Source organism: Podarcis pityusensis (assembly GCF_964106645.2).
Source record: "Podarcis pityusensis genome assembly, chromosome: 17".
Taxonomy (NCBI): domain Eukaryota; kingdom Metazoa; phylum Chordata; class Lepidosauria; order Squamata; family Lacertidae; genus Podarcis; species Podarcis pityusensis.
This window is the reverse complement of record NC_138042.1, coordinates 1,892,760-1,903,006: the sequence shown is the minus strand read 5'-3', so window position 1 is coordinate 1,903,006 and position 10,247 is coordinate 1,892,760. Positions and strand designations below refer to the sequence as shown.

Below are 10,247 nucleotides of genomic sequence, written 5' to 3'. Positions count from 1 at the left end.
TCTGTTGAGAGAGAAGCAGAAACCAGCATGATATTACATGTTTGCAGATACTGGAATACATCTGTAAAGCAGAAGTGCTCTGATGGTGTTTCCTGCTTGGCAGGGGGTTGGACTCGATGGCCCTTGTGGTCTCTTCCAACTCTATGATTCTATGATTCTATTCTATAAGATGCACAGCAAAAAAATGGGCAGCTAGGCTCAAACTGCTAAGTTAAAATGCTGTGTGCTTTCTTCACACAATTTAGACAAAAATGGATCATGCGTTTTCCCAATTAGCTTCATTAATATCTATACCTATAGTTCCACATTGTCAGGGACTAGGTGGATGACAATGAGGGGTGAGATGCTTCAGAGGAAGAAGGCTCAGAGCCCAGGGATTGGTGGTGGGACACTGAGGAGAGATCAGAGGGAGAATGGGGGGTGGAATGGTTGGATGCTGAAGAGGCAACAGGCTTTAGTGAGCAAGGAAAGCCTCTTGCAGGGAGCAGTTCAGACTCAGACATTGAAGCAGAGGAGGCAGGACCAGAAGCTGCAGAATCATGGAATCATGGAGCTGTGGAGTTGCAAGGCACCCTCAGGATCATCTAGTCCAACCCCTGCAATGCAGAAATATGCAGCTGTCCCAGATGAGGATCAAACGTTTAACCTTGGCATTATCAGCCAACTCTAACCAGCTGCTCTGGTGTAGTGATCAGATGGGATTACTTTGAGGAATTATAAAATATGCATCAAGCCATTGTGTCCACAATGAAAGCATTGTGTTGACTGGGTTTGATTCATTGAAAATAATTTCTGATCAAATCCCACAAGGCTCTGCATCTCTGGCCATTTTCTCTACTGTCCTATTTCTCTGCCTGACAGGCACATGTCAGCATTCCAGAACACAGGCCAGTTGTGCATCAGGCATCCTCAGTACATAAAGAGAGTAGGTTACTTTGATGTAGTTTAATCTTTAGATAGATCTTTGGGCCAGGAAGAGAGTTCACAAAGAGATGGTAAATACTACCCATCCTTCCTTCCTTTACTGCTTGTTTCTGACCTCCGGGTTTGCTGGATGCATTCCTCCTTTCTAGTCCTGTTTTATTGCTTTGTAGTCTTTGTAGTTAACAGAATTTCTTCTGATCTGATCTGACTTTGTCCCATGTGGGGTTTTTGAAATGCTCAGAGGAAATCTGATTGGTTCTTACAAACACTGTGTAAAAAGTTCTTTTGTGAATAAAATGACCTGGGCCGAGGGCTGGACAGGAATTATTATTATTGGCACCCCTCCCAGAGTCTTGCTGGTCAAGCCTCGTGTGTATTCTATTAATCAGAGTCCAATCCTTCCTTGCTTTGGGAATGCTACATCTGGTGTGACCTTTTTATGATAGTTGGGCACTTTCCTGGAAGGTGCTTTGGCGATTGTTAAAAGGTCCTCCGGGAAGCAGTGGAGGAGGAGGAGAATGAAGCAGGGTGGGAAGTGCAATGGGGGAAGGAGTGGGTGGGTGGGTGAGTGAGCAACAGCAGCTGCGGGATGGTGGTGGGGAGAAAAAGAGGTGGCAGTATGGCATACCAGCGCAGGCCGTCTCAAAAAAAGCACTGCTCCTGCCTCTGTCACCTGTCTTAATAATATTTGGAAATGCTCCAACAGGCAAGAAGGGAAGATTCATTATATTGGCCCTAATGCAGATATTAGAAGAAATATGCCCAGGTTAGAGGCCCCAAACTCCTTTCCTGTTAACAATCTATTTTCCAGAAACCAAAGAGATTCTCCATTAACAAATGCTCAAGCTAACCCAGGGTCTAGGGGTAATTATACTAAAAGCAAATCATGATAACTTTAGCTCTCCTTTAAGATACAATACCTGACTAGAAAACATCTGGAAAGGTCTTCACTTTCTTTCCTGAAAGCTGGGATTTTGGGATAATAAGAAAGCAGATAAGGATTTTATTTGTATGTTCCAGCAAATTGTTATAGTAAATTTGCAAGCAGAGTTTCTTTGCTCAAGCTGCTATCACTTTGGATTTGGCACACAGAAAGAACTGTCAATTAATAGGCAATCAGGGGTAAGAAACATGCGGCCCTCCAGATGTTGCTAGACTACAACTTCCATCATTTTAAAAAATCACTTTATTTGGTGGAAATTCTCAGTAAGAATAATAATAATAATAATAATAATAATAATAGGAGAGCACAAATGGAGGCATGATAGACAGATATAAGCTGCAATATTCGCTAACTAACTTGGTTCCTGAACAAACTTCTAATGAGCTCCATTTCCTTCTATGATTAACCACACGGGGTTTTTCTTAAAGACAGTAGAAATCCTTAGAGAGTTGAGCCCCGAAGCATCTGGGGACGCAGATGAACACAGCATAGAAGGGAGGGAATTATCTAGGTATCTTGGGTGCAATTTCCTAGACAGGGTTATCTAGTCTGGTTCTACTGGAGCCATCAGGTCCAGATTTGCCAGCTGGTGTAAATCTGCATTGAGCAAAATGAACTGGATTTGCAGCTATTGTACCTTTGGATCAAAGGGGATGGCTAATTGGCTGGCCTTACTGCACCAAAGCAACTTGGCCAAATTCTCACCTAGCATAAATCAGACTTTGTCAAAAACTTTGGGGCAATAGCCCTTGCATCTGTTTAGAATGGCAACTTTTGAAATTATCTCCAGGAGAAAATGTAAATGTATGAATAACATTGGAAGAATAAACACAGAACATAGCATTGCCTTAGCAATTAAGCTCCAATCCTATAACATGTTTACCTGAAGTCCCCTTGAACTCAGTGGGGCATTTGCACTGTTAAGTTATCTAAATGCAGCAATAAAAACACTGCTTTGGGCAGATCCACTCCATACACTTTCATTCAACACTTGGCTACACCCAAAAAAGTCTGTGGTCTGTAGTTTGTTAAGGGTGCTGGAAATTGTAGCTGTGTGAGGGGTAAACTACAGTTCCCATGAGTCTTCAGGGGACATAATGTGCTTTAAATGTGATCACCTTACTCTGTGGCTCTTACCCTCAGGCCCACACATCAGGCAAGCAAGGAGAGGTGTTTGTGCCTGGAGAGAGGGGATGGAGAACTCCCACTAGCTGGCCCAGCTGCTGCAAATTCCCCCAGTCTACCAACTTTCCCTCTCCACATGGTATCATCTAGCAGTTTAAGGTGGCAATCCAAATCCCTAGCTGGCAGCACAGGGTTGAATGGGATGGTGTAGCTGCCACCACACCCACAGCTCATGCCAGACAAGGCAGAAAGGGGCAGGCAGAGGACAGCATGTCCCTTTGCTGAGCTGCAGCAGCAAAGAGACCCAGATTGGTCCTGCTACTGTCTTGGATGGATGGCAGCAGGGCTGACTCAGGATCCAGCCCGCCCTGTGTTGGCCCATTTCCCACTGCCAGTGCATATGGGAATACCACTGCAGTAGCTTCCCTCTGGCTGCTTCTTGGATGGCTGCACTGGGGCAGGGGCATAGCCAGCTGCTCCGGCACTTGGAGCGGTGGGGGCAGGGCGATCCATCCATGGGGGCGCTGTGGCGATCTGCACATGGGGGCACCGCATGGAGGTGCTGTGGTGATCTGCCCAGGGGAGCGGCGTGGCAATCCGCCCAGGGGGGCAGTGTGGCGAGCTGCCCACGGAGTCCGCCTGGTGGACGCAAGCCCCATGCTGCTGTTTCAGGCAGCACGGGGCCCAGAGCCACCGTGTCACCCCCAGGAGAGACGCGTGGCTTGGGCGCGCTGCAGGCCAGGCCCCACGGTAAGTGCCAACCCCCACAGTGTGCCATTTTGTCACCCCCCTCAAGGACGACACCCGGGGTGGACCGCACCCACCACACACCCCTTCCCACGCCCCTGCACTGGGGTGCTCCTTGATGGTGAGGCTCACACATCAGGCAAGAGAGGCTTTTCTGAACTATTGAGCTGGGTCTCTGCTTGGTGTCACCTCAGGGAACTTCCAAGTTTTTAAAGAAGACTAAATAAATGTTTGTTCTCTTTCTCCCCCATGTGTTGGCCCCCAAGTGATCCGTGTCTCTGTCTGCTACAGAATCATAGCTCATGGGGATGCTGCTTGAGTGAGCTTTATGGTAGCTATAAATATAACCCCCCTTAATTTGTGCTTCTCATTGCTGCATATTAGAACACAACTTTGTTATTTGGCTTTTTATCCAGGTCTTTGTTGCTTTCTGCTGCTCCCAACTCCCTCTATGATGAAGCCATCTTTGGACAGCTGAGCACAGCTGGGCAAGTAACCTCCATGGAACATGGTCAGGGGTTTAAATATCCAGCTTTTGAGTTACTATACTTAGAATTCCTGCTGTATCTTTGTGTGTGAGAAAGGGGATCTTTGGAAACAGGCTGAAGGATGGCAGCAGCGCCATTCTTTTTCCCTTGGCCAGCATGAGATCCTTCTCAATTTACAATGAAATAAACTTCCACAACTCCTATGAAGCTACCTCTTGCTGGCATGCAGCAGGAAAATTATGATTCAGACAGCCAGGAAGGGTTGGAGAAAGGATGGAGGGATTTCTTTCATTTTTCTCCCTCCCTACTCTGTTGTCTACTGATCAACCTTTCTGCAGGCTTATCCACCCTTACCTTTCTTCTGCTCTTTCCAGGCACAGTCTGTGCTTTAAAGCTCTGCATCTGAGCCCCTTTGTTTTGCTCCAGAAAGCCTAAATTAAGGTTTGCTCTGATTGAGCACTAAAGAGTGAGTTTTCAATGGGAAAACTCTGGAGCAAAAAAAAGCAGGGTGCTTGGACACAAGAGTTTTAAAGTGCAGGTCTGAGCCTGGGAAGAGCAGGCCAACAGCTAAGTGTGGATAAGCCCTACCTTTAGGGTCCAGGGAGAAGGGGGTGGATACACAGATATATAAGCACCATTGATGTACTTGGGGCTTTAAGGAATAATAGGTAAAAGAGCAAGGAAAAACAACAACAGGTGCCTGTTTCAAGGAAGAGAGGAGGCAGGGAAGTTAACATAGATGCAAATGTGGAAGAGGAAGAATATAGGTGATGGTTACATGTATCTGGGTTCAGGGTAGATCTGGGTAATATGACACCCTGAGCAAAGAACACATTTGGAGTGCCCCCCCCCCCATATTTCTCATTTTCACAATCATTCCTTTTGGTGCAGTTCTTCTTCTGGTTGCTGCTGCTGTTTTGTGCCTCCTCAGCTTGGCGCCTGCACCACCCTAAACCCGGCACTGCTGAGTTTAGTTCCTGTAGAGCAGGTGTGGCAAATCTTTCCAGGGGTTGTATGCCAGTGGTGGGTTGCCCACCCCACACCCTCACACACACACCCTTCCATGCACCAGCATGCAGGTCACACACAGGCACACACAGAGCCCAGCTCCTCCAGGTGAGCTGGACAGAGCCATAAGGAGGAGGCGTGATCATTCCTTGTCCAGTCCTCAAATGATCTTTTTTTCCTTTGCTGCTGCCAGCAGACTTGATGGGGGGAGCAGAAATATTTGCTTGGGTGGCCAGATTAGGCTCCCAAACTGAGGGCTAGCCACCACTGCTCTGCTTTAATGGTGTTCCCCAAACTTGGGTCTCCAGCTGTTTTTGGACTGCAACTCCCATCATTCCTAGCTAGCAGGACCAGTGGTCAGAGAAGATGGGAATTGTAGTTCAAAAACAGCTGGAGGCCCAAGTTTTGGAAACACTGCTCTTGAGGGTTACATCAACACCTTCCCTGAAACAGGAGAGATTTAAGAAGATCGGAAGGGAGAAAGAGAGGAAAGGTGTCAGAGTAAGTCTTCGTGGCTGGTGGGTCCTGATCTATGTTAACATCTCCAAATGTCACCTCTCCCTCCATTGAATAGTATTGAGCCTGAGCATGTCACACTCCATGTGGCCCTGTCACCAAACTTAGGAAATAAAAAGACCAGGTGAAGTGGAGGGAAAAGACAGAGGAGGGGATCTGTTCTTTAAGGCCAGAATAAAGCATGAAGCTATAAACAAGCTTGTATGTCCAGGGTGGCGCTGTGGGTTAAACCACAGAGCCTAGGACTTGCCGATCAGAAGGTTGGCAGTTCGAATCCCCGCAATGGGGTGAGCTCCCGTTGCTCGGTCCCTGCTCCTGCCAACCTAGCAGTTCAAAAGCACACCAGTGCAAGTAGATAAATAGGTACCGCTCCGGCAGGAAGTTAAACGGTGTTTCCGTGCACTGCTCTGGTTCACCAGAAGCGGCTTAGTCATGCTGGCCACATGACCCGGAAGCTGTATGGCGGCTCCCTCAGCCAATAAAGCGAGATGAGCGCCGCAACCCCAGAGTCATCCACGACTGGACCTAACGGTCAGGGGTCCCTTTACCTTTACCTATGTCCAGCTGAGGCCAGGCTGAACTTCCCTTACTGGCATAGGAGCCAGCTCCCAGAGGCCAAGGTCCTTCCCCCTCCATAAAATATTTGAGGGGTCCAAGCCCGTCTGCCCGCCATTGATGGGCATTGTCATTCAAATGGTGTGTGATTGATTAAGCTGGTTGGTGCTTAAGTCCCACCTCCCATATTTTATTCAAGTTGGCACCCCTGCTTACTGAGGTTGTTGCTTGAATAGTAATTGATGGTTTTCACTTCTTTGGCCAATGGATGTGGGACAGAGTGTCCTCCCCCCCCCCCCTGTAATTATGGTCCTAGGGAAAGTGAGAATTGAGGTATGTGAAATCATAGATATTGCAACATACTTTTAAAAAGCAAGATTCTACCCCTATATAATGCAGATATAGGAGGCAAAATTTACATGCCACAATTTGCAATAGTTTTATGAAATAATGAGCCTGCTCCTGCTTCCCGTTGCTCATAACCAATGCGATGGAATCACAGCTGTGATTTACATTTAGGGAAGCAGGGATATTCACAGACAGGGTTGGCACCAGCAGTTGGCATTCTGGGGTACCTGTCAAGGCCCACATCACAGCAGACGGCCTGCTGTCGATCTTCTGAGCCCCTTGACCCCACTGCTTTTTCTCCATGATGCAACTGCCTGCTCACCTGTCCTCTCTGATCCTGCAGGCTGTCAGCAGAGTGATGAGATGGAGTAGCCTCCTTTGCTTCCCTTGTGCTTTACGCTCTGGATAGTTGCACGGATTGAGCTGTGCAGGGAGAGGGCAGATTTGTTTTTCATGCTTTCAAAAGTATCCATGGCATAGGAAACGCTTTTTGTAGAGAATGTGCCTAATAAGGCTTTAAATACATCATATGCGCTGGGTGAACTGCTTGCAGAGACTTCATGAATTTTAATCTAGTTCCCTTTCAGGCTCCTCAGAGACATGGCCAGTGCAAACCATTCCACTCACTCTGACTTCATTCTCATCGGTCTGTCCTCCCATCCAGGACAGCAGAAGTTCCTCTTTGCCATCTTCCTGGTGATGTATATAGTGGGCATCCTAGGGAACCTCCTGATCATCCTGTTGATCCTTTGTGATGCTCATCTGCACACCCCCATGTACTTCTTTGTGGGGCACCTTTCCCTGGTGGATGCCTGTTTCACCTCCGTCACCGTGCCCAAGATGTTAGTCAACCTGGTGTCAGAAGCCAAAAGCATCTCTTATGTGGCCTGCCTGACTCAAATGTATTTCTTCTTTGCCTTTGGGGTCACCGACAGCTTTCTTCTGGCCTCCATGGCTTATGATCGCTATGTGGCCATCCGTAACCCCCTGCAGTACACCATCATGATGAGTCAAAGCCTGTGTGTGGGGTTTGTGGCCGGCTCCTGGATTGTCTCCCACCTCCATTCTTTGTTGCACATAATCCTGATGTCCCGCCTCTCGTTCTGTGCTTCCCATGAGATTCCCCACTTCTTCTGTGATCACCAGCCTGTGCTGGCTCTGTCCTGCACTGATACCAGCTTAATTGAGATGTTGATCTTCACTGAGGGGGCCTTAGTGGTGCTGAGCCCCTTTGTCTTCATTGTGATCTCCTATGCCCTTATCCTGGTCACAGTCCTGAGGCTGCCTGCGGGTTCTGGGTGGCGCAAGGCATTCTCTACCTGTGGAGCTCACCTGCTGGTGGTCACCCTCTTTTACGGCACAGTAATTGGGGTCTATTTCCAGCCCACTGCTCGCTACTCAGCAGAAAAGGGAAGGGTTGCCACAATCATGTATACCATTGTCATACCTATGCTCAACCCTTTTATATACAGCCTGAGGAATGACGATGTCAAAGGAGCATTTCGCAAAACTCTATGCAGGAAGGTGGGAACACACTGAGTGCCTTTCTTCCAAGACACCTTGCTGAACAACACCAATGTTTGAACCACACCATCCACTGTAACTGAGTTTTCTGGGATTCATGGAACAGTCTCCACAGTTTACAACCACATTTACATGATGTTAAAAGGTGAATTTCCCTCTGGATTCCAATAGCCATTTTACACAGGAAAATTGTTAGATAAATGCTTGTCAGTGTGCCAAAGGTAGCCATGTTGTCATGGAGTCTACCACAGGGTCACTTTCCAATCATTCCTTTTTGACTGTGGTTTGAGTGACCAGGAAAAAGGTTGGATATGGGAGTATGGTTGGGTGGTTCAGAGCAAGGGCACCATCTGGGGACCAGGGGGCCGAACACCCTCAAAAATTCAAGGGGGCCGGGCACTTCCGGGGGCGGCGCGAACGGCAATGGCGGTCCTCTTCTGAATGGGAGAGGAGGCTCCGCAGGCAACGGGTCGTCCGCTACGGCGAAGCGGAGACCCATTCTGGAAAACCCCAGGCGGCAAGAGCCTGGGGTCTTGAGGCTCGGTGGGCGCCTTGAGCGACCCTCCAAGCGCAAAAGGAACCCCGTAAGGGGCTCCGGAGCGCGGAGGGGGGTTGCGGCGCTGAGAGCTGCTTCACAGCCTGAGGAGCGAAGCCGCGCTGCTGCTGTCGGTGAGCGCTGATCCCTTTTCCTGCTAAATTACGGATTCGGACGAAAAGCAACTAACTTGTGAGTAAAAGACTGAGTCACTTGAAATTAGAGACTTTAAAGGGAAAATCTAAATTGGCTTGAACTTGGCTGAAAGCGGAGAGACGTGGAAGCAGGAAGTCCGTCTTCCGCAGCCATTGAACTTGAAAAAAGCAATCAGCTGGAGGAGTGGAGGCTGAAAGAAAGAGATTCTAAGCTTTACAGATCTAAGCATCTATTGAACTTGCATCTTAAAGTAAAGACTTTAAGCTAAAGATTTGGGATTATTACTTGCACTTGACTTTCCTCCTTTTATTGGATTACAAATTAGAAGGTGAAACCCAGAGTCAGGAGCTGCCTGAGCACTAAGGGAGCTGTCAGTACTGCAGATTTGGATACTGTATATTGGAACTTGAAACAATCTGAGGGTATTGAGACCTTTTAAATTTGAAACACTCTTTTTGGAGATAAATAAGCACTGTCTGTAACAAAGTGACTATTTATAAACTCTGCTAAACATTTGTATTTGAAGGTTCTTGGACATTAAATTAGACTCTGAAAGACATTTTAAGCTCCCTCTAGAGGATTGGATTAAAACAGTGACTTTACATGCACATTTTACTTTCGATTCCCTTGTTGTTTGCTTGCTCTGGACCTTTCCATTCCCATGGGAATAACTCAGTGTGACCTTGACTGACAGATAACGTTGGAATGAGTGGCACAAGAAAAAGAGGGAGAGCTAAACAAACAACTTTAACAACTCTAACCTCAGCCTCGCAGACACGTAGATCATCTGTACCTGCTTTGCCCTCAGAAGTGGAGGGAGAGGGCGAAGCAGAGCAGTTACAATTGGAAGATATGGCCTCAGGAGTATCTGTTTCTGTTCTAGACAAAATTTTTGAAAAATTGGAAGCTTTGGACAAGAAAGTAGATGCGCAATCAGCAAAGATTGACAAAAATACAGAATGTCTAAATAAATTAACTACACAAGTGGTACAGAATGCACAAGCAATTGGACAGTTAACGGAGGCCTCAGCAGAAAATCGGAAATTGGCTGAGGATACCAGACAAAAATTAGAAAATTTAGAGCAAGAGGTAAGACCACTCACTAAACAAGTTGGGGAACATCAGATTTATCTCTCCATGATAGAACTGCGAAATCGTGAGAATAACTTGAGGATTAGATTATTACAAGAGGCAGAAGAAGGACATCTAACTGAGTTTTTGACTAAAGAATTCTCCAAGTTCTGGAATTTGGAAGAAAAGGACTTTAAAATCGTGTCAGCTTTCAGACTTGGAAGATTCATAAAGAAGGAGAGGCCCAGAGACTGTTTGATAACATTGAGATCAAAGGAGGAAAGGGATAAGATCTTGGGCCTACATT

The 10,247-nt window shown here is 47.1% G+C and overlaps 1 protein-coding gene across 1 annotated transcript; it reads left to right on the top strand.

Moving 5' to 3' along the window:
* Positions 1-7,254: 7,254 nt before the first annotated feature.
* LOC308466540 (olfactory receptor 1K1-like) lies at positions 7,255-8,193 on the top strand (the record flags this gene model as incomplete). Its single annotated transcript, XM_080987365.1, has 1 exon — positions 7,255-8,193. The coding sequence occupies one exon, from the start codon at positions 7,255-7,257 to the stop codon at positions 8,191-8,193; it is 939 nt and encodes a 312-aa protein (XP_080843491.1).
* Positions 8,194-10,247: the final 2,054 nt, after the last annotated feature.